The sequence below is a fragment of the Chiroxiphia lanceolata genome, chromosome 2 (assembly GCF_009829145.1).
Source record: "Chiroxiphia lanceolata isolate bChiLan1 chromosome 2, bChiLan1.pri, whole genome shotgun sequence".
In the NCBI taxonomy this organism is placed as follows: domain Eukaryota; kingdom Metazoa; phylum Chordata; class Aves; order Passeriformes; family Pipridae; genus Chiroxiphia; species Chiroxiphia lanceolata.
The window spans coordinates 60770661-60795174 of NC_045638.1; the positions used below are offsets into that span (position 1 = coordinate 60770661).

A 24514-nucleotide genomic window follows, 5' to 3' on the forward strand; every position below is an offset into this window, starting at 1 on the left:
CATTGATATGAAAAGTAGTACCTCGATCTCTTTCCTTTCCCTGCTGAGGTCTTGTGCAGCAGCATCTCACTCAGCCAAGAAGGAAGCCAGACAAAAGCTGTGTGTGCCCTTGGAAGTAGCCCTTTCTATGGCAGCGGAAAGATGGATACTTACCTTCTGCAGAAGGAGAACAGCCCAGGTAGCTCACCTTGATTACTTCCATTTAGTCATCAAGTATGTATCTAACTCTCAGGGCACTGCTCATTGTTCTTTAGATGAGCAAATTTGTAACTACTGAATCACAATCTGTCATCACAAAGTTCTTATATTCAGCTTTATTCTGAATGTTACTAACAGTAACTGCAACAAACCTTACCTGAACTCTATTACAAATAATTTTTTAAATAACAATTTTAACCCAGGCCTTTTATTACTCATAGTTGGTGCACAGAATAAACAAATTTGCAGTAACCACTTAATGTGCTACAGGAAGGCACCCAGACACCATGTTGGTGACCAAAAAGTATTTCTTTTAAGAAGCATTTCCATATTTTTATTATATATTTTATATAGTTTTTATATATCTATATAGTTCATATTTGCCTCAGGCCCCACTTTTACCAGAATATGCACCCATAAATCTTCCAGGTTGTCCTAACCCCCCTGAACAGATGAACAGTAGTAATGCAGATTGTTCAAACGAAAGCTTTATTCTGTATTTTCATATAAACTCCACATCAAGAGCTTGCAATATTTTGTAATTGCAACTGAGAAGCAGTTGAAGATAAACCAGCTGTTTAACTTTGCAGATGTTACTTATAAACTAAAACAAGCACTCTTCAGTCACCCCACACAAGCCATTAAAATCCACTCTCATCATCCCGTGTCTGTACAATGCTCTCTTCTGGTTTTTAACATAGACTGTTTCTGGTTTTACATGTAAAATCAAACCCACTTTTGCTGACGCTCTCTGGGAATCCTCTTGGGCAAATTTAGCCTTTTTGAGATTATTATTTGCAACATTTCTTGCTTTGTACAGAAAATTTTATTCAAGCTCTACCCTGAAACATTTCACAAAGCTAAACCTGTTAATCACACAAATGGTTAACACAATTTCTAAGTTAAATAATTTAGCAGGTAGAAGGTAAGGTGACTAAAGAGGTAGATAGAGACTGAAGAGGTACGGCTGACAAAACAGAACCCAAGGGTTGCTGCAGCTCATAGCAGAAGGTATAGGCAGCTTTTGTACCAACAAGTAGAAGGATTTTAGGGCTGCAAACCCCATAGGAGGAATGGAGTGGAATCTGTCTCAGAAAAATGAATTATCAAGGAAATCAAAAGAGCACATGTAGTCAGTCTTGAAATAGTTTGTGTTGTGTGGAAATAGACATGGTTGTAGTTCTTCAGGGCACAGTGCAAACAGGCAGCAGAAGTGGTTGGCAGGAGCTGGGACCTGGAGACACCTTGGCCTACCTAGGAACGCAAAGCTTTCTGAAGACCTCAGCAGAGCAGGGGATGAGGTGAAGGTGGATGCCAGAAACATGGCACAGCAGCCACACAGAGATTTGTGTATCTGAGAATACTGGAAGAAGATGATTCAAGGAAGACAGCAATAATAAGAAAAGTACTACTAAAAAAGGGAGGCACAACTCAAAAAGCAAATCAAGGAAACCAAGCAGCGTGAAATAGTTTTTTACTCCCTTTCTGAGATGCCAAAATTTGCACTGAAATAAAATCTCTTTCAGGGGAGAAAAAAAAAAAGGAGAAATGGTTTTATACATGCACAGATTAGTGAATTTAACTCACATCCATGTCATGACCAGCCCTCCCACCTTCTAAATCTCAATATCGGGACTGGCTGATGCTGCAGCACAGACTTTATCTATGATGGTCAAACGAAACTTCACCCTAGTGGGGAAGTCTGGATTTCAGTCTACCAATCCCCAGGTGAAGGGTTAAAATTTGTCTTAGTCTAAATAGGAACAAGGATTATTCTATAACACGGGTAAAACTGAGCAGGTCTCCGCACAGCTCCTGGCATAGCAAATGCACAATAAAATAATTTTTCTGTTTTCCGTATATGCAGTATGTTTGCTTCTAAAAGCATCACCAACTTTAGAGAGGACCTGCTGTAAAAACATGCACAAAATGTCCTGTACTGTGAAGCTGTCTTTCTAAACAAACAAGGCAGGTGAAAATATTAGGCAAAGGAAGAAAAATACAGAGCAGTGAATTGACTTGCTCTAAACTACACAACAGAAATCATCATCAGAAATTGCAATGACTCCCTTTCTCTTTGACTCTCCTTCTCATACTGCTAATGATATCTATGGCAGCCTGTAAAACCAAGGATGTAGTCCTCACTCGAGCTTGCAATAAAACCAGGCAAGCAGATAAAAACATGCTATAGGATAGAAAATGGATTAGTCAGAAAAGAAAACACTCATCTGAAACAGTAACATTCCTTTGTCAAAAGCCAGTGCAGCCCAAGGAAGGATTAGCAGATGAGGAGCGTAACTGTAGTAATACCTAGAGAATTCGTACAGCAAATTTCAAAAGCAGAAGACTTTGCAGGGAGATAGCACAGAAGGGAGAGAGATCTGTGAAAAACCAGATGTCTTAGAAAAGCAGTGTCTGCCTTAAATCTCAGACAAGACAGTATTTTTGTGTAGAACAGAAAAATATTTGGCTTAGATACACAATAAGGAAAATTGAATGACAGCATGCAGCAAAATTAAACAGTGGCTTTGCCTATATCGAATTTAAATCAACTGGCCTTTTTTATAATTTACAGTTAGGAATAAACTAGTCTCTGACTTTCAGAGGTAGTAGAGAGCAAAGGGCTGTATCTGTATTTCTTTGTGAAACACAAGCTTTAAAAGTCACATCAGCAAAACCAAGCATAAGGTATTTAAACTAACTTTACTAGCAGTGAGCAAAGAAATCTTTTAATCTCTTTTCCTAATGTTTTGGTTTGTCTATTTAACACAGTACAAAGACCTTTGGTTCATATTACAACTAACAGCAGCTCCACAAGAACAAAAGTTTTGAACACTCATTTTCAGATGTTTTTAAACATCTACTCAAGGGATGTAGTTACAGGTATCTTAAATCCCTGCCTGTGACTTCAATGTGTCAAAACATTTTAAAGGAAAGACGTTCATATTTTGGAAACCTCATAACAAGAGGAAAGATGCCCTCCTCAGAGGATATTAAAAGTGGAGCCTACCAAAAAAAAAATGCTATGCTACTGGATAAAACTGTACTAATAAACAATAAAATAATTTTTCAGAAATCATAATGAAATGTATATATCTTAGGCCTGGAGTAACAGAAGGAGGATGACTACAGCAGTACAAAAAAAAATTGTGCTTGAAAGGAGAGCATGACCAGCTGTTAATTCATCAGCTGGCAATGGCAAAGGAGTAGAGAGAGCTGGTTGTACTGTTAAGTCACAGGGCACCCGTGGCAGACAGTGTGATGTGGTCATGTGAAAGGCAAATGTGGTTTAGGGACATATCCAGAGTTACTTCCAATATGCTAAGGAAGTATTAGTGACATCATGTGTGGCCTTATTCTAGGCAAACTAGCCCAAGCAAAATCACCTAGGCAGATCTAGTCTAGGCAGACTCAGGCTGGAATGGATGAAGAGAAGTGCTGGTGGAGCACTGAAGGTCCTGTCACACAAGGACGCTTTTTGTGATTTCCAAGAGAGCAGATCTGATGGATTCAAGTTGAAGAAAAGCTACTTAGCTCAAGGACAGTACTTGTGTGAATTAGGAGGAAGAGTGTAAACTGGTCACAAACATAAGGAGACTAAGTTAGAGCAGGCTCCTAGCTGCCAGAGTAGCATTCAAATAAGAACAAAACCTGAAAAATTTGATTAAGAAACCTGACAACCTCTCCTTGGCAGGAAAGACGCTTCTGTTCTCGCCTTGCATGAGAGGTCTTTCATGTGGAGTGCATGTTGTATATTCCTGAACTATGACTGTGAAAGCATCCAGCACGTCCTGCATCTCTAAATGACAATCCAGGGCCAGATTTTACAGGAAACCTTCAAATTTATCAGAATAAACATCAGAAAAAAACCCCACAACCCTGATGAAGCCAAGAAAACACACAGGATTAAATATAATACTTAATTCTCTTCTACACATAAAGCAAATGTCACATAATAGAAAAAAAGACTTCACCTCCATTGTAATACACAATAAATCAGATTTCCTGTCTTGCACTCCTTTCTCCACTGATCCAAAAGATTAACAGTTGTTTTCTCAAAGCAATTCAAGCTCAGTAGTTACCAACTCTATTTTGCTGGACTCTTGACAACAGTCTTAACTGCACCTCTTTTTGACTGAGACTTTCCTGAACAAAACACTGTGAGCTTTAGGAATAGAGACATAGTTTTTAATTGATTCATTATTTGAACCTTTATGGTCCACTGTTTCATTGCTAGAGAAGCAATAAGTGCAGCTGTATTGTAACACAGGCAATGAATCTTGATGATGCTAAATGCAGATCAATGCCACCAAGTGAAGAAATCAACTCTACAAGCCTTAAGAAAATGTCCAAGTCATCTTGGACAGTACAGCCATCAGATCTACTGATCTTTTGTTTTCCTCTCCTGTGGTACTGAAAATGATCAAGCTTCAGTGTACTTAGTCCCTCTCAGCTTATCGAACACTGCAACTATGCAACACACTCTTCTTATCAGCAGACAAAACACATTCACCTCAAAAAGGGTCCTGTATGCTAGAGCAGGGCCAAGTCTCTAGAGTATTTTTTCATTAAAATATCAGGCAAGCACTTTTTTTCCTGGGAAAGAGACAAAAAGAAAGCAAGACCAAAAAAAGAAAATATTATAAGCAACAGCTGAAGTAGACAACAATAAAGCAAAATACAACAAGAAAAAATGTCTACTCCAACAGGGCTCTGGTGCTGTTACTACAAGTTAAGATTCATCAGGTTTAAATCTTCTGCAGAGGTTTAATGCATCTATCATGCACATACAGAAATAATTTTTCAGAACATCATTTGGAATGGGTGGCACTGATGTGACTAACTCCTCTAAAAACAGCTTTCAAATGATCAGTTTGAAATGTTGGCAGTCTCACCACCTACTCTTCGGCAAGCGATTGACCAAAGGTTAGTAAGCACAATATTTTTATTCATTAGTGGGGAAACTACTCCACATAAACAATCTTGGGGGATGATTTTGCTCTCTAGTACATGCTATTGATCCAGTTCCTCTGTAAAAATAAAAGATCTGCTTCATTTTCCCCATATTAAACATTTCTACATTCGCACATACTTAGAAAAGAAGTAAAATATGTTATGCAACATATTTAAAACAGCATACACAGAGCAAATAGAACTTAGGTGGCATGGTTAAAATAAAAAGTACATGTATTTACAATATTGCATAAGTAACACAACACAAACTTCCATTCCAAAACCAATCACATCAAAATAAAATAACTCACATATGTTTTAATACCTACAAATCCTCAATTTCTATCCAACATTTTCTTTATAAAAGCCTGTTTAAAATATTAAACTTTTGATTCACTGTAGCTTAAACAGAATCTAAAATGATTTGTTAAGTACTACTGATCACTTAGTCTTTGTCTTAAGTTTCTAGATTTTCCATTTTCAAATTTTCTCTTTTTAAATGTTGGCACCCCTTCTGTCAGGTCTCCAAGGGAGGTGACTGTCTTCTCTTTAAATATCACTGTTTCCTCTTCTGGAACCTCTAACACTGGGAGTGCTACATTGTCACTCTCTGTACTTGGAAGTTCCAGGTCCACTTTTTCACTGGGAGGAGAGAGGAAAACATAAAAGGGTTAACAAGTTACAACATGGTGTACTGCAGACCGTAACAGCTATTTTTATTTGTCAAAGCAGCTTTCAGCTAGATGCAGTCTTCTAGTCAGCATCATGACAGGCATCAAGAAAAAAATCCATGTTCTTTGTTTCTTCTGTGTGGGTTGCCATAAAAAGTAACAAACTGAAACCTGGTTCTGTGCTGAGCTTAGACCATGGACAAAGTACTCATCATGTAAACAGTCCCGCAAAAGATAACAGGGCTGCATGTCTGTAAATACAAGAATATTGACAGACAGTAGTCAGTGAGTAATTAGCAGTGGTTCTCCGCCAAAATACCATGGAGTAGTTCTGCTCAAGTGTCCATCCTCAAGGGACTGCACGACAGAAGAGAGGACAAGCTTACCAAATCAGCCAGTGACCCCAAGTTGGGAGAGGTGGCTTTGGAGGCCAGGATCACAGCTAACAGTGATATGAACAAACTAAAAACATCAACTAAAAATGACCAATTGGTTTTAAGTGGTCAACAGCAAAACACTGTGTTCCACACAGATAACCTGTGGCACAAATATATGGTAGAGAAGAACAAAACATTTCACAGAAAGTTACCTAAATCACAAGTCCGTCAGGAATCACACCAGCACAACACTGATGCAAAGAGATACACATTGGCCAATCCATGCAAGAATACTCTTGGTACTACCAAGTGTTAGTCTGATGTCAGCTCATGTATATACTTAGTTTCAAGTCCTTCCTTCAAGGAAGACATGGATCAGCTCGAGCACCCAAAGAAGAGCCACGAGAATGGTTGCAAGTCAAGTACGTCAAGAAAATGCAAGTGCTGCCATATCCTGAAAATATAAACCTCCTGAAAGTGGTTGTCACTGTGCCTAGACTCAATTTAAATTAAATAATGAACTGCATTTGTCTCATTGACATGTGTTTATCTCAAGCCTGCATGCTCATGCAGAGACTCATCTATAACATTCAGTAGCTGAAAGCACTTTTTACTAGACAGTGCTTTCCAAAACCCCAAAAGAATTTTTCAGCTCAGAAGTCAAGGAGCAGCTAGCCGATCCAACACAGGTGTTATGTGGAGAATGGAGTAAGCATAAGGAAGAAGACTGTTTTCATTCTCCAAAACGTATTTTCTCCAGACTCCTAGAGGGAGCCACAAGAAAATGACAATAAAAGACAGCATGCTTCGCTATAAAAAACAAAAACAAACCCCAAACAAACAAACAAACAAACAAACAAAGCTACCTCAGGCACTATGCAGTAAAACAAAAACAACCCTCCTGATCAGATGCACATCATAAAAACATCTGCTCAGGCATGGGGGAGGGAGAGAGAGAGAGGGAGAGGCAGCTTCCCGATTTAAAACTGGCATAACTACGTTAGACATATTTCATCTTTCATCTCCCAAATAAAATCATTAGAGAAAGTGTTTCCCACCCCATTTTAATAGTCTTCAGGACTTAGTCATTGTGACGGTAGAAAAGGCTGTAGTGGATTTTGTTTTGTTTTTGGTTAACTTTGTTTTGAAATGAGAGAAAAAAGGGAACAAGAAATAGTTGAACCAGAAGTCTTTTACTGCAATACTGGGTGAAAGTAAGATAGAAAATGTGAAGTGTCCTCTAGGCTGTGTCCTTCAAGCAAACAGTTAAAAGTTAGTACAATACCACAAAGTGAGAAATGATCCACTGCTTGTGGCAGTAGCCCAGACAAACATACCAGTGTTAGGTAAAAACTGTTTGGAGTCTAAAAAAGCACACTCATTATATCAGCAACTACTGATCCCATAAGGAAGGAATTCAAAGCAGTGCTAACCCACTACGATCAACATAAAGTTGCTGGTGGTCCTAGAAAATCAAGATAGATCTCAAACTCCAGGTGAAGTCTGCCCAACTAGTTACCCATGAAAAAGAAACGGAATTTAGCCTGAAAGCTGGAGGCCCCAAGAAAGCTGCCTCTACTGTTCCAAGGCTGGAAGCAGTTCAAAAAGCAGTCAATAGAGTGCCTGAGGAAGCTGAACCAGATTTATGAAGGAGATGATGTTAAGCTTAGAGTAACAACATTTAAACATTTGATACGCAGCCTCTGAAAAAATGATGCATGACTAGAACTCTTAAATCACTTTAATTTACTCGGTACTTACAGTAAAATTCTACACTAAAACCAAAACACCGATATATGCAATGGAGAGCTATTACTTAAAATAATCATGGTAGAAAGAATTGTATTCCAATTACTGCTGTGCTAATGCTTCCAGAATTCAGAAGAAAAAGCTTCAGCTCTTGAAAACAACATTATGACAATAACCAAGGTAAAAAAGATACTCACCCTTCTTCTTCTTCTTCTTCTTTTTCTTGTTCTTCTCCTACTTCCTTAAGTGCTTTCCATTTTCCATAAGGGTTGGTCGTGTTAGATCCATCATTAGAGGTTTCTTGGGAAGCTGATGTACTCTCCTCTTTATCTCCAGTTTCTTCTGACCTAACTTCTCGCCATTTCCCATATGGACTTAACTTTTTAGCTTTAGGAGATTTCTTCCCTTCCTCTGATTCTTCACCATTATCTCCTTTCCTCTAAAGAGGAAAAAACCCACCTTAAGCAAAAATGCCTAAATAAAAACATAATGTATCTTTATTTTACATCTTTTATTTAGTATTATCTACTATTCATAGTTTTCAACCAAGAGTAACTTGAAACAAGTTCATATTGTAATATAATTTGCAAATTTTTCTTCTTGAGCTTTCACTACATAAAGTTGAAAAACAATTCTTAAATGTTACAAGAAGTTCAAGCTGGAAAATCCCATCTACCAAGGCTGAAGTTAGCAAGGCATAGCCAATTCAAACTTACTTAAAAACAAAGCTTAGGGTGTCTTAAAATAAAAAAATGAGGAAAAAAATTCACATGCAGCTTTATGTACATGCAGATACACGCACTTCATTGCTAATACCTCATAGCAGTTTATAATGATGCACAGTGATACAAAAATGCATATTTTAGAATTAACATCTGCCTATGAATGCATTTTATATTTAAATTGTCTCTGTTCAGAAAAACAATTTGACCCAACCAAAGCCGTAATTACACACTTTTATCTAAAGTTTTACATTTACATTTTAAATATTTAATTGATATAGATGTTGTACTATGTGGTGTCAATGCTTTTTCTCAATTTAATAAGGAAACTACAACCATGCCATTTTTGGTCCAAAGCATTCCCTGGAGTCCATTGGCAGTCACATTTACCAATGAAGGGTTGAAGTCATTCTCATACTGAAATCCAAACTATTTTGTGGATTATCTCAGAGAGATGACAGTGACCTTTCTCAGAGAACATCACATATCTTGCAGAATTCAAGGTACTTCTGGTGAGATGAAGGAAAGAACATGCTTTCTATCCTGGAACAGTGCCACTAATGAGCCAAACAGTTGAACAAAGATTCATTTTACTCTTTAAAGAAGTGCAAAATTCTACTTTCAGTCATACGGTTTAATCTCATTTCAATGAGTACAGCCTATCACAAGAGATAAAAGATACAGCAATAATTTTTTAGTATAAGATGATGTATATAAAATAAATCTGAAGAAAAATTACCTTGGAGTTTGTTTCTGAACTCTTTGCTTCATTTTCACTGTCTTCTGAGTCTGATTCAGATGCTGTTTCTTCGGAATGCTTGTCACATCGACTCTTCTCATTTGAAGATGAAACAAAACCATCCGGTTTCTCCCATGTGGATACTGTCCAAGACATTTGAACAACCAGATTATTTATGCTTCTAATTTTGATCTCTCATTGCTTTGACAACATTACCTTTTAGAAGCAGTGTTGCCTTATTCAAAAATACAGCAAATAACTTAGCATGAGGGTTTTGCCTTTGTTGGGTATGTTGGTTTTAATAAACATAATTAGAAAGATAACATTTCATTTCCCAGCAGAGATACAGTCATGACAGCTGAGTTCACTGTTGATAAAGCTTGTTTTAATTAGCTCAAACACACGGTGAACCGTGGTCTGCAAGACTGTGGTCGCTCTCATCCCTACACAGGACCAATGAATTAATTACCCTCTAGATGTGCCTATTTGATCTGAGTTGTTCACTGATTACAAAGACAGGATAAAGTAAAGAATGATAACTGCAAGCCTCAGGTCTCCAGCACGATAAACCCCTTCCGTGTGCTCCTTTGCTTGGTAACGTTAAGTCTCTAATGAAAAGCTGTCAAGGAAACACAAACATCAATCTGAAAATACATGAAAGTATGTATGGGATATGTACATACATATCCTCATTTTCAATTTAAAGGTAGTATTCCAGTAAATACATCAAAAGGAAATATTTAAATAGAAGTTGATTCAGTGGTCTTAAAACTGGTTTTAGTAAGAATAAGGCGAAAGTAGGCCAACTTTCCACTTATAATTTTATATAAGTTTTCAGATGTAACAAAACTACTACTTTTCCAATTATTTTATCCATTTCCAAGGAAATCCTTAACTGCAAACAACATTTAACAGGCAAGCGTCTAGATGTATCCTGAAGAAGTAAAGGTGTAAAAAACTGGCAGTGAAGAACTTTGCATGAACAGCACAGTCATTTAATGATACTGCTGTCATCTGGCTTTAGATTAGTAAATGAGAAAGTTCACTTTCTTAGGTGCCACATACAGTGGAGTAAAGTACAGCCTCCCAAAGCACGACTCACAGCACTAAGTCTAGAGATATCAGTCTCCTAAGTTACATGTCTAAGATGAGACAATTATGACTATTTACATCAGTTAAAAATTGGTCCTGTCTTCAGAGGATGGGATTACTCTTAGCAGAATTGACAGGTTATTCTCAAACATTTCCAAGACATTTACAGCTATATAAAAGTAAGGGATCAATTTGAAACCTCACAAGCCAAAATTTTACTAAATGCAATGACTATAAACACATTATTCACAAGTGTCATATGTCTCTGAAGAACTTAAAAAAACAATACACCCAAATGCATAAAATGCATCTGAACTTAGATAAGCAACACCCCCTTTCCAAAGAAGAAACCACAAATCATTGGGGCAGGGGAGTGACTGATTTAAAAAGTGAAAGGTTTTGGTTGGGTTTTTTTTTCTGTTCTTGGTATCATGAGGAATGCCACTTCATACCCAACAGCAGTAGAAAAACTCATAGCCAGCACAAAAATCACTTCCTCTCCAGAGAGGCCTCATTGACCTTAAAATGATTCAAACAGATTTAGTAAACATTCTGAGGGAGTCACCACAAAGTTCCCATGTAGGGAAAAAAAAGGGGAAAAGAAGTGGGAGGTAAGATTCTGGACTCTCTTATCAATGCTATGTCAGCAAGATGAAAAGTTTAGGAGATTCTTATTTAGTCCTACATACTCGTGAAAACAAAATCCCCTTTCCAGTTTCCTAACTCTAATTTCAATATACATATAGAAAAGAAGAATGCTTAAAGTTACAAGCTGAAGTCTAAAAAACCCTACGAAGCTTGAATTTATATACACTGACAATACAGCTGTAAAGCCAGCAGTGACTTAAGCAACAAGTACATTTCAACTAAGACTTCAGCTTAAAAAATACAAAACTTAGTAATGGCCTTAAAATGCAGTTAATTTGCAAAACAAAAAGCTTCTCTGAAAACCCTCTCTCCTGAAACAGAGCTTAACAGAGTTCTCTCCTTACCTCCAGTTTGTGTGTTATAGTAATAGGTATGACCATCTTCAGTGACACCTTCTACCCACTCTGCTCCCTAGGAAAAAGATACAGGAGCTAATGAAAAAGTTTTCAGGATCAGCCAAAGCATCACTTGTAAGATTATTCAACTCCTGAGTATTTTTTGTCTGTGGTTATTTTACTGGTTTAAAGCTTGAACCCCTAATGTTGTTAGAACATATTCCCTTTGACTCAAATGAGACTGAATTCCACGACTTAAAATATTGCAAGTGCACATAAACAATTATTTTTCAAACAGTGGATAATCTGTATGAGCCTCTATAGTAAATGTTGCCATAAAGTTCAAATTATTATATAGACTATTATTTTACATGTTTTCTTTATTTTCCAAAGTATTCACCCCTGAGGTTGTAATTTCCTATTTGTGTTATTGTCTTTACTAGAGACTGATGAAAAAATTCTCTAGAAGACTCAGGTCTTAGGGTTAAAAAAAACCCCAATACCAATAAATACTATCACAAATTAAATAAACAAACAGAAATGCATCCCAAAATAGATTTTCACCACAAATATAGAATCAAACTTTGTATGAATGCACACCAATGATTTTACTTCTTTCGTAAAGCACTGATTTCAACAATGGACTGTTTTTCCCTACTGATTTATAAATACATATGAAATGTGGCAGAACTTGCTGGCGTATCTTTGTGAACATGTAATTTTTTTTTTCAGAATTAGCTACAGCTAGATGATCAGTCATTAACCATGACCTAAAATCTTGCTTTAGAACCCGATTTTTAGCTACATTAGCACATACAACTACTTCACTGCTCCTTAAGTACTAATACTGCCCGCTCCCCTGTGTTGGGCAGAATATCTGTGCTGCTTCACCATACCTTATTTTGGCATTAATAACATCTATGTTTTGCACACGCATATCTCTACATTTGCTTAATACTCTTAATAAAACTTGTTGTTTTGTTTTTTTTTTAAACACAACAAAATCAGAAGTTAAGCTTCTTGCACCCACTCTGTAAACAAAAAAAAAAAAAGTACCAGTAGGTTTAGAGCAAGTAAAAGCAAAAAAGCCTTCAGTAAGCAAGTTTCTTCAAGGTTTTGCCCTCAAAAGTTTCAGTGTGCTCATTTCAAGAAAAGAAGCAAAAGGAATGTTTCTTTTATGTAAGTAGAAAGTGGATCAAAAAAGCAGTCTTAAGTACAACCTATCCTTTTTGTTAAGTGTTAGATCCTGATCATTTTAAACCTGGCGCCTGGAGGTTTTCAGCAAATATTTGACACTAGGCACACTGAGTATCCTATGACACGAATGCTAACAAGCACGATGTCAATCTAACTGGTTATAGGTAGTCTTCAACATGCCCCTTCATCATTCTGTTCTTCCCACCTCTTACAAAGTCTGAGCAGCAATGTAATGTGCTGTAAAACCAGGAGGGCTCCTGAATCTCACTTGCATGGCATATTGCAAGCATGCCCTTTAACTTCTGGGCAGTGAGTCCTTGTTAGAGATCTGGAGCATTCCCAATATGTTTAGCTCAGACTAAATAAGGGAGCAATCAAACGCTTGTTTTTAGCTGTAGCGAAAATAACTCAAGACAGCACAAAGTCACCGAGCAGGGTGAGGAAGGAATGGCAAAATACAGCCATGTGGTATTAGAGAGATATCCAAGGCTGAAGGTGTGTGTTTATGATATAGCTGAGCTAACTTCAATCTGTTGCCAAGAAGGGAGTGCCTTTTCCCCCCAGTCTGCTCTCCCCACACTGGCATTTCTCTGATTAACCAGATAGCCAATGGCAAGGAAATAAGCCTACAAAGCACTAACCTAAACTCTGATGCCTTCACTCCCTGAACTAGTTCACTGTCAGGGTAAATATGCACCAAAGACCATACAAGATTAGCTTCAGGACCGCCTCCTTCTGTGGAAGGCTACAGTAAGATTGGCTTATAAATACTGCAATGCTATGCCTTGACTGAAAAGATAAAGTTGAAGTGCTGATTAACAAGTGGTGCAAAACCACAGGATAAGGGAATCAGAAAGCCAGAGCAGCATGTGATGGGACAATATAGAGCTAGAGAATGTTAAGCACTCTGAAAACACCAGTTTTTTCTGAACGCTAATGTAAAATCCAATACTGGCAAACCAAAAAAAACTTACGTTAAATCATAGTGTATATATGACACCTATCTTGAAAATGAGAAACATTACATCACATAACAGGAGATCTGGAAAAATCCTGGTTTTAATGCTGCAAAGCACAAAAATCCTGGAGTGATAAGTATCAGGGGAAAGCCCATTAATAATAGTCTTTCTGTCTTTGGACTATTCTGCAAGTTTCCCTGTGCCTCAAACAAGGAAAACAGAGTAACATGCTAAATTTCTCAATATGTTAAATAATTGCTTGTACATAGGTTCCATGATCATAATAAACCAAGGAAAACCAGAAATTATTACATAACTGTATTCTAAAGTAAACACAAAAAATAGGCACTCTTTTTTTTAACTACCTGCCAATGCAATCTCAATGTTTCTTAAGATAAAGGAGGTTTAACTATTTCAAATATGTAAGATTTTTTAAATTACATTTTGTTCACAAAAGGTTCAACAGAATTTATTCAGAATTTCCCCAAAGCTTTCAATTTTATGGGCTGAAGCATAAGAAAAAGCATATTCTGCAAGAACCCAACCACTATTATCATTACTCCTCCCTTGATAGACAAATTAGCCAAATAAGATTTGTGCAGTAAAATTTCAGTTTATCATAAATGATTCTATGTTTTCTTAAGTTTATAAAGGGCAAACAATTTATTTTCTGCAATCAAAAGACTTGCAGATTGCTTAGATTATTTCTGTTAAGTGTTTACAAGGACAAAGAAAAGTATGAATAATAGTATTTGATTACCGTTTGTGAGTTTTGAGAGTTGCCTTGGAATCCTTTAGGTTTCTCCCACTGTGATTCTGAAAAAACAAAGGCACATTTCACCCATCATTCAATCCTGTTTATGTTTAACAATCTTTAATAAAACGAGATCTAAAAGATATAACACTGATGTGTGCACATATATAAACAAATAATATAGATACACCTCACTGGAATATGAATAATCCTTGATAAAACTATTGTATGAAAAATAAATCAAAGTATCATAATTACACCTGGCTTTACTGGAATTAGCGACCCTTCAGACTCTATATGGCTGATACACAGATACTGGAAATTCAGTTAAAAAAAAAAGGTGGGGGGTTTGTTTGGCCTTTTTTAAGTGTTAGGCCAGAAGAAACCAAACACACAAGATTTTACCTTTTGGATGTTATCTTGTATGAGGAAAGACTACAGTAAATACTAGTGCCAATCCTTAGATTTATAAGAAACAGTTTGTAACATTCTGGTTAATCATAAAAGAGGGTGGCTTTTATGCTCTAAAGTAGATCACAATACACAGTTCTTCAAGAAAAGTCAGTTAGATAAAGCCTGTAAATTTGGAAAGAAAGAATTGGTTTATTTCACATTCCTGATCAGAAAACTTGTTTAGGAAGAACACAGCTATCTTTTGTATACTTAACCTCTGACAGGCTAAACATTTCCAGAAACTGTGGAATTACTGCATTCTTCTATTATTAATCAACAGCAAAACTACTCCGAAATTCTGGATGCCTAAGTCTTGAATGTTAAATATCAAAACTCCATCAAATCGTTCACATTTTAATAATCAGCTTACTTACTACTGAAAGAGTAGAAGAGTAAAGAAATGCAGGTAGTCATTTCTCACTTAGATCCAGTAACTATATCTGCATTTCCTTTTACCTCCAGTTTTTGTGTTGTAGTAATATGTATAGCCTTCTGGAGACAGTCCTTGCACCCACTGCTTCGTTTCAGTTGTCTTCTTTTTCTTTTCTTTCTTTTCCTTTTTCTCTTTCTTTTCTTTCTTTCCTTTAGTTTCCACTGTGTTACTCTGTGTTTTACTTGGTGTTGAACTGGGACCTACAGCATCTTAAAGAAAACAACACTGCCCTTATAAAAAAGAGTAATAATCTGCACTTAAATATTAGTCACTTGCACAACAGAAAATAGGAAGTTTTGTTCTTATGAGTATTTTCACTAATGTGTGACAGTCATCAATATTATACTCTTAGCAAGCATTCTTAAAAGACTATATTCAAAGAATCTTACACTGTAGCACTTCCATAGTGTCATAAAAAAGTCCAGATTTAAAAAGATGAATAACAAAAACCATTTGGATCAATTAGCTCGAACCAAACAACAAAAACCAAACTAAAAGCGTTATGAGAAAGACAGCTGGTACAGCAGCCTGAAACTACAAACTTTTTTTTAGAGGATAGTATGTCTTCACAGGGACAGAACCTTTAAAGGTACTTGCTGAACTGCAAGCTGAGTAGGAGATTCTCATCTCCACTGTCAGACACAAGTGGGAACCCAGTCTTCTCCTACGCATAGGAACTTTTGTCTCCAACTGGCAAAAGTGAAACATAAAGTTAATCAAGGGAAGCTGCACTGGTCATTCAAAGCACCAACTACAGCCTATTTCTTTTTTTGTTATCACATTGTTTAATTTTTCTACTCGGAATTTGATTGTTCCACGGATCAGAGGATACCACAGCTGAAAACATTCTGGGCTGCCACTTCTACTACTTGCAAATTCTAGACTACTCTTTTTTTTTTTATTATTGATGAGCAAACACAGTCCTGGAGGCCTCCTCTCATGTTCCTAAACCCAATTTAAGACAAAACTTTCCTATTCAATATTCTTTCAATTCTGCCTTTTATCTTTTGGCAGCTATGTGAACTACCTGGCTTAATTCCAAGCCTTTTCATATCCTCTTGATATGCTTTCATTGCAGCCTCCTCCATTGCCGCAAATTCTTTTGACATGTTTTCTTCTTCTTTTGCCTTTTCCAAGCTTTTCTTTTTAATCTAAAACAAAACAGAAAACCCCCAAGAGAATAAATTAAACAAATATGATAAGAGAGTAAAAATAAGCATTTGTGCAATTAAGATATTTGAGTTACCTCACTAATTCTTTTTGCCACATTTTCTTTATGATTCTTTCCTCTTTCATGAAAATCAATGCTCTTCAAAGTGAGAAAAAACCAAGAAAAATTATATGTATTATACAATTTAAAAATAATTTTAGTTACTTAAAATTTAATTAGACTAAGTTTAGTTGAACAAACCTAAATGTAACCTGTTCTGAGAACACTTACAGCAAAACTAAAGCTATGAAATGGGTGGAACACAGGAACACTGAGAAACACTCAACATAGAAATAATGAAAAATCAGTAACACTCCAGGATGGTATCACAGAATCTCAGTGTATTTATAAGATTTAAATTTTTTTCAAATAATACTGTTCAGCAACATATTAGAGACAAGTAACAGGGAACCCGGGCTCCCTCTTCATGCTATCCTTCCAAGTGATGACACTTCCAAGTGTCGTTAATTTTTTTTTTATCCTGTTCTCATGCAAACTTTTAAAAACCATATGGGTTAATTAGTGTTCCAAATATTAGCTACCACCCTTAATTAGATAATGTTAACTCCACAAATATCTCATGAACTCGAACTGCAGGTCCACATATCTGAGAAAGAGAGAGAGAAAAAGAAAAGGCAAAGTGGGGGAGTTGGGTAACTAAGGACAACAGAACAGTCCGCAAGCCAAAAAGCTGCCAGGAAGACAAGCCAGTAGGAGCTGGAAGGAGTTCAGAAGCTCCCTATGGGCACAACAGTGGAAGTCCTCCTGTGGTTCTCAGAAAAAAATGTCTGAGCTCATTCAGGTGTTCATATGTTAGGTGCCTAAACCTGACCTAGTAACCCTAGAATTTCTTTCTTTCCTCTGCATGAACTGATGTGCAGAGGATGCACATTCAGGGATAACTCATTTGAAGACAGACTTTACAAGGTACTCATATCTCTCCCTTTACATGTAGTTCTCTTCACTGACTCCAAGAAGATACCTGCAGTTCTTGTGAGCTAATTAATTGAGGTATCTTACTGTAAGCCAGATGAAGCTCAGCTCTAAGAGTACTCCTGGCATCCAATCAGGAACGCAAAACTTATTTCTAAGTAAGAAACCAATGGGTCTAGTAGTCTGCAAAAGACATCTACAAGTCAGAAACACCTGTAATATTTCCGTGGGCTGTGTGAAATGAAAGAAACCTGCTTTAAATGCTCAAGACTGCTGGCTGTACCATGCCTACCACATAGAAACAGTACAAATGCCAGGTTTTGCTTTCTTCTTGCACATGAAAGTGAGGAACAGGAGCAGACAAAGTTTCAAGATAGATCAAATGTTAAGTTACAGAACTCAAAGAAAAAGCAGGGTCAGATATTTCAGTTATTATCTGTACTGCCAAGTAGAACAGCACACACCATCTTGTATGCAGGTATCTGGCTCCCATGCAGTATATTTTAAGGATCACAAGTATTACAAAGACACTTTTTAAAAACAAATTTCATGCATCAATAGACTAGTATCAAAAAGTGACGTTAAAAGTCTGTAATTCAAATTCCTAGTAATTCAAAATAATTGACATAGTATGGTAGACCATCGTACAGGTCTGTTGTCTGCTATCCAGCACTTGCAGTAATCGCAGAATTTTTTTGGCTGAGATTTCCAGTAATCGGCCCTGGGGAAAGAAAAAAAAAGATCTTTAATCTGAAACAATAACCAAAGCCACAGGTTTTCATATATATCTATATATCTACATCTTCAGAAACTAAATTTAGTCTTCTTTGGGTGATTGAATGCTAAGAGGTGGAGGGTTTTTTGCTTGTTTTTTTTTGTTTGGTTGTTTCGGGTTTTTTCTTTGGTTGTTTGGGGTTTTTTTTGTTTAGCAAAGTCTGGAGAGCCAGCAAGAGTAGCTATATTGACTACTGTGTCCCATAAAGCACAGTTCAGTATTAGGATTTCGCCCATCTGACCCCTAAAGACTGCAAAATTTTTACAATGGAGGTGCTGCTTTAAGAATCAGAAATATAAGACAAAGCAAGTCAGAGATAAAAAAGCGGCTCTAGATACCCCAATTGAACATAGAACAGTCATAAAAGTGCAACTTGCACTCTTTCCCATAAAAATGTATCAGTAGATGTTTCTAAGCGAAACTTCAGATTTAATGCTGAATCCTGCTTTTGAAACTGTACACAATGAACTCAGCAACACAAAGGTGCAGCTCTGGACACTGCGGAATGAATCCTAGACCAGATTCTGACTTGCGGGGTCACAGACATGGCAGTAAATTGTTTGGATGTTTCAGTGTAAAAATGCAACTATTCTTGAACCATGCAATTAGATAAGTGAGGAAACTTGAGGAAAACTTCAGAGTTCAAAAGCTAGTATATAAAAGTATTTAACAACAGAATAAACAATCGCTCCAATGGCTGTTTCTTCATCAAAAACCACTTTATAATGCCAGATAAGACTTGTGCAGAAACAATTCTATTTCTCATAGGCTTGCAGCAACAGATGCAATGCATTGATTCAACAGTACACAATTGAGCAACAGACTTCTACATTTTTTAAGTTAAAAAGAGAAAGAATGAGGGACAAAATAAAAAAAAACCAAACAATTCAAGATTACACTGACAACATTAAAAAAGGTCAGCCCAAAAAAATTCATCTTTGTCTTCTGTCTGAAGATCAATGCACAAAGTCCAAGGAAAATACATTCTCATTCAATGAAACCAAAACTTTTTCCACACACAACAACAGCACCCTCAATCCTCATGATACCTGCAATCAGATCTTTAATTACAGAAACAGACCTGATTGACCCAATTCCTAAAATTTAAGCAGGTATCAAAATACGCTCTCCTACCAGTGCTCAATGTAAAAGTACAATTACCATGAGGCTACAATTATTTAAAAGTGTAAGTGCAAAGGATATACTCTGCAAAAATGTACCAACCTGTAAGCAATACTGTGTTAGCAATGTGCAGCTTTTCAAGCAATTTTTTGGAAATCTAGAAAGCAGTAGCTGGGCTTTCCCGAATTTAAACAGAAATCTGGTCATCCCTAAATGGTGTATTTTAAAATTGTGTGATTACTTAGTCCCACATTTAATTCAAAGGCTTTTTCTGTGAGTTACAAAAAAGTGTACCAGGGGCAAAGCCTGAGAAATCAAATGCTCTGGCTGAAAAACCAGATGAGTGGAAGGGAAAAATTCAGAGCTCAAAATACCTTGAGATCCTTTTTCCTGTTTGAGCTATAACTCTTAAATTGTCTCTAAATCCTTCAACATCATTTATAATAAATTTCCAGCTAAAGGCAGGGTTAACCTTTCTACAGCAATGGAACAATTCTGATATAAAACACATAAACTGGAAAAAAGCCACACTGAATGTCTTGGATATGCAAGAATCTCTGCCTACTTCTAAGTTTAACCTAACACAGGAGGCTCTTTCTCTTTAACAGAATCAAGTGTAAGTGCTAAAATTAAGACTGTACAGCTGCACCCACCACAGGTCAACACCTGAGAGTTTGGCAAGCTATATTTTCACAGCTATATTTTTCACTGATTTTTTTCCTAAATGCTACTGGACATCACATCTGTTGCAAACCACTGTAGCTGCACATAGAGTAATCATGCTGGAGAACTTGAGGGCACACCTATGCATTCAGTACAAATCCACATCTTGAACACAGAAGCCTTTTGTCTTCATCTTCTATTGTTACATACAAAATAAATGTAAATGGTACTCTGTGCAGAAAACCAGATATCCTAGGAACTTTAAATTCTGCATTTCAAATTAATTGTGTAACTTACAGTCTCAATTCTGTGACTTATGGGCATGAGAAATCTTATATACTATGTAATTCTCTTAAAGGTTTTTCACTTGAGTTCACACCACTAGAAAAAAGAGCAAGCACCGACACAGATGGGTACCGGGCAACTTCTGGACAAACTGCTGTAAACTTCCATCCAGAATTGGAAATCCTATACTAACTAACAGCACCTGCCCAATTTGCCATTCCAAAAGACATGAAAATGATGAAACTCAGAGAGAAAACACGGAAACTCGGGTATTTTTACTGTGCCTAATTCATTTCTTGAGCCATGCGGATCATGCAGCCCACGCTGCAGTGACTGGGACACTCCAGTGTGGGAACCACGTTTGGGAGCACATCAAGGGGACAGGTTCTGTCAACAGTGTAACCTGCAGAGTAATGCCAGCAGTACCAGAGTCCAGGGCCCCAAACTGTCTACCTTCTTCTCCTCACAAGCTACTATATTATTCATGTTTAAACAGGTGGTGCAAACAGCAGGCCTTATATACAGAGGCTTAAGAAACCCTCATAAAGTAGCTATCTTCAGCTGAGACAGCTTTGCCAAACTTTACCTGGAAACTGGGCTGGAGGATTTTGTTCCTATCACATACTGAAATTAAGGGGAGAAGGAGGAGAGAGAACTGGTTTAGGTGGTTCTGAACACAATAAAAAAGAATTTGGCTGTGCAAACAAAATCTGGAAGCATTTGCTTTGAACGGTTCTGTTCTAAAACAGACCTGAAATCTGGCAGGGATGCAGGGGAGTTTGTATCAGGGATCTATTTGTCCAAATTATAAGCCTTCAGGGGGTAAAAACCCCTAATATATAGGCTCAGCACTCTTTTTTTGGTTTGAGTATCTACAACCTCTGAAGACTTTAAAGGAAGTTAACATCTTACAGCTTTCTGCAGGTTTGAGCACTGAACAGCTGCTGCATGTATCATCTTGAGTATAGGTGTGTGAAGTAAGTAAGACTCAAGTTTTTGACAACACAAAGATAGTAACTCACAGTAGATATTGTGGCTGCTCTAAAACAGCCACCCAAAAGGACACAGAATCTGTTACTATTTCTGAATACTATTTGGGAATGCTATGTCTGTCTAAAGAAACGTAATACTTCTGTAATTGAAAGAAGTAGAAAGAACAAAAGAAAAAGAAAACAATTACATGTATTTCACAATAGACCCTCCTCCACATGGGAAGCCATTCCAGAGCAGCTAATTCCAATTCCTATATCCCAGTACCGTTGAGATCTAAAAAGGCAGTAGTAAGATTGGCAGGAAAGAAGGGCAAAAAGGTTTTCTTGTGAAGTAGGTCCCAGTGCCATGGCTCACACTCTCAAATAATTCACAGCAACTCCATTCACTCACAGTGCACTACTCCTACCTTAAAATCTCTTCTTAGATATGTACCCTTAATTTCTGTTTTTTAAAAATGGTATTTAAAAATAAGGACTAAAGAAAACAGCATCCCTGACACTGTGAATACACAGGACTGTCCTTTACCTAACCTTAGCTTTTTGGCTTTCTCATAGATCATGTATATGTCCACATATGTCAGAGCCCACATATGTGGACACAGAATATATGTCTGTATGTGGGCTCTGAGAGAGTAGTACTGGATGGGAGCTTCATCCACATGAAACATGGCAGTTCTCTATATGGCTTTGTTCTTTTCGCTCTCAAATCAATTATATTGTTTGTAGACCTTCTGTAAATTCTAATTTACAACCCAAGTGGCTGCTTCTTTTTATTACTGTGTTAGCCCCCTCTGAACTACATACAAATCACAATATCCCATGGAGAGCAGAGTTTGCAGAAGGTGCTAAGTCTGACCTGTATTGGCACTGAAGATAATTTTCACGAATCTGCTTTACCAGACCTCTTCTCTAAATTGGAAAAGACCTCAAAGATCATAGAGTCCAACCCTTAACACTGCCAAATCCATCACTAAGCCATGTCCCTAAGTGACATATTTACATGTCTTTTAAATATCTCCAGGGATGGTGACTCAACTACTTCAAATGCTAAAAATATTTTTAATAATATACAAGAATGCACAAGGCTATCAGGGAAGGCAGCCTTCTGCACGTATGGAAATCCAGTTCTCTAGATCATGTCCCATAACTTCAGTTGTCCAAATAGAGAGATTAGCATCATCTTAGTTTTCCAATTCAATGACAGAAACTGTAATCTCCAAAATATTGCTCTTTCCATCCTAAAGAGGCACTTGAGAAGCAAACTCCTTAGGCGCATGTTTCTTCCTTATACAGGGAACCTAAAAGCAAACTGCCTCAGTCAGCCTTTAAAAGTTAAATATCTGAAGTCAGGGATATCTACTGAGACCAGAGGTCTGCTGCTGTAGATGCAGAAGAAAGATATGGGCTATGTCAGGAAGAATTTGATAAGAATTAGAAGAGAGAAAAAACCAGCAACATAAAATGGGTCAAGAAACTGTTCAGATATAATTTTAGCAATACCTAAAATTAAGAACACTGCTGTACATAGTACCAGTCTGCAAGACAGCCTCACACAGCTCACCATCAAATATGGCCCCAGAGAAAGACCTCTGAAGAAATTTTTGACCAGTTTAAGATTTTTTTTTTTTTTTAGCAGGGAAGTTAGGATATCCTGAAAAGTAACAGAAACGAGCAAATGCCATTCATGTGCCATTCGCACCTAACAAAAGACCTCAACCTGGATTTCTACCCCCCCACATTTGCTCAGGTACTAACAAAAATTTCCTAATCAAAGTCTTAAAGGAGGTAGCGATGGCCAGGTAAAACCAAGGTACAGAGGCTTTTCTTCCGCGCGATTCACCCTGGACCAGAGACGTCAAAGGAGCCTGAAGGGTGGAGGGGGGACCTGGGGGAGAAGGGGTGAGGGAGAGGGGTTGCAGGAGGACGGAAAGAGGGGAAGGAAGGGGAGTGCAGGGGGAAGAGGTGCAGGGGAGAATGGGGGGTCAGGTAGAAGGGAGCGGGGCAGGGGAGGCGGAGACAGGAGGAGGAGGAGGACGGGGGACTGCAAGGGGACGGAGTGGGGTCCAGGAGAACGCAGACCCCCTTCCCCGCAGCCCGCCCAGCTCTGCGGGCCGTCGAGTCCCCCGCCGGTGGGAGGCGCCGCTGCCCGCCGTGTGCCAGGGAGATAAGGGGAGCAAAGCGCAGCAAAAACAAATAAACAAACAACCCGAAGACGGAGGGAGGACGGCCGGGAGCAGAGGCACCTGAGCGACGAGGAAACCCCTCTCTCAGCGGGGTGGGGGTCGCGGGCCGCAGCCGGGGCACCGCCACAGCCCCGCCACCCCTGGCCCCCACACGGCCTGCGGGGGCCCGGCCCGGCCTGGCCCGGCCCCGGCACGCAGGGCGAGGGGCTGTGCCCGCTCCCTCCCAGCCCCGGCACTCACATCGCCGCTCTCCAGGCAGCGCTGCCCGTCCGCTCCGCTCCGCTCCTCTCCCCTCGGCTCCCCTGCGCCCGCCGGGGCGGGATGGGCGGCGCCGGGAGAGGGAGGGAGCGCAGCGACGGGAGCCGGGAAGGCTCAACCCGCGCTCTCCTCCCCCGCCTTTCCCCACCTCCTGCCCTCGCCCGCTCCTCCTCCCTCACCCCTGGAGCGGCGAACGCTCAGCGGGAGCCGCTCGGATAGGGAGCGGGAGCTGCCGCCGCTCGGTGAGTGCCGCTCGAGTCCCGCGCTCGGGGGGACGGGGAGGCTCTGCCCCTTCCCCCGCGGCGGGGAGAGAGCCACCGCGGGCCATGGGTTCGAGCCCCGCCAGAGGCAGCGTCCCGTACCGCGCTGTCCCTGCCCCGCCGTGCCCGCGGGAGATGGGAGGTGTGGGGAGCAGAGGGGCGGTGATGGGGTGCGGAGGGGCTTGGGAGGCGGCGGGCCCCGGCCGGGCGACGGTGCGCGCCCTTGTGTGGCGGCCGGCGGAACCTCGTCCCGCAGGACGTCCCTGCCAACTTTCTGGGAGTTCGGCGGCGCGTGTATCGGGAGGGCTGTCGCTGCGTGACGGCTTCGCCTCCCCCTTCTCCCCGCTGACCCCGGCGCCGCCGCCCTACCCTCCCTCCTTCTCTCCCTGCCTATCTCCCTCCCCGCCCTATCTCCCTCCCTCCCGGCCGTCGTGGGGCAGCCGCGACGGGGAAGGGGGGCGGGGGGGGGAGCCAAGAGGCGCCGTCCCGGGGCGGGGGGACGGGCACGACACGGTCGCGCACGGGCGTCCCCGAGACGCTGGCCCCGGATCGT

General features: G+C 39.3%; 2 protein-coding genes across 6 annotated transcripts in view; one reads left to right on the forward strand and one right to left on the reverse strand.

The window, feature by feature from the left end:
- Positions 1-670: 670 nt before the first annotated feature.
- WBP4 (WW domain binding protein 4) lies at positions 671-23859 on the reverse strand. Of its 3 annotated transcripts, none has more exons than XM_032680783.1 (10): positions 23684-23859; positions 18072-18144; positions 16527-16589; positions 16308-16431; positions 15304-15489; positions 14401-14456; positions 11494-11560; positions 9410-9552; positions 8153-8387; positions 671-5794 (listed from the first exon to the last, which is right to left on the reverse strand). In XM_032680783.1, coding segments are annotated over exons 1-10 (1158 nt in total). In that variant the 5' UTR covers positions 23686-23859; the 3' UTR covers positions 671-5585. The 3 variants fall into 3 exon arrangements, with proteins under 3 accessions (XP_032536674.1, XP_032536672.1, XP_032536671.1); XM_032680781.1 differs by having other exon boundaries at positions 8150-8387; XM_032680780.1 differs by having other exon boundaries at positions 671-5793; positions 8146-8387.
- The window catches only part of ELF1 (E74 like ETS transcription factor 1), an 84660-nt gene continuing 83951 nt past the window's right edge, over positions 23806-24514 (forward strand). For 2 of the 3 annotated variants that reach the window (XM_032680773.1, XM_032680777.1), the window contains exon 1: positions 23806-23943. The gene's annotated coding sequence lies outside the window, so the exon portion shown is untranslated. The remainder of the gene's footprint in view (positions 23944-24514) is intronic. The other variant, XM_032680771.1, reaches the window with a different exon arrangement.

What these genes read in the sequence shown, in the direction of transcription:
- WBP4 (XM_032680780.1), bottom strand. An exon ending in GGATAGCAGACAACAGACCT is followed by an intron (nt 16,590 to 18,071) that starts GTACGATGGTCT and finishes CTCACTTTGAAG; the next exon opens with AGCATTGATTTTCATGAAAG. An exon ending in TGGCAAAAAGAATTAGTGAG is followed by an intron (nt 16,432 to 16,526) that starts GTAACTCAAATA and finishes GTTTTGTTTTAG; the next exon opens with ATTAAAAAGAAAAGCTTGGA.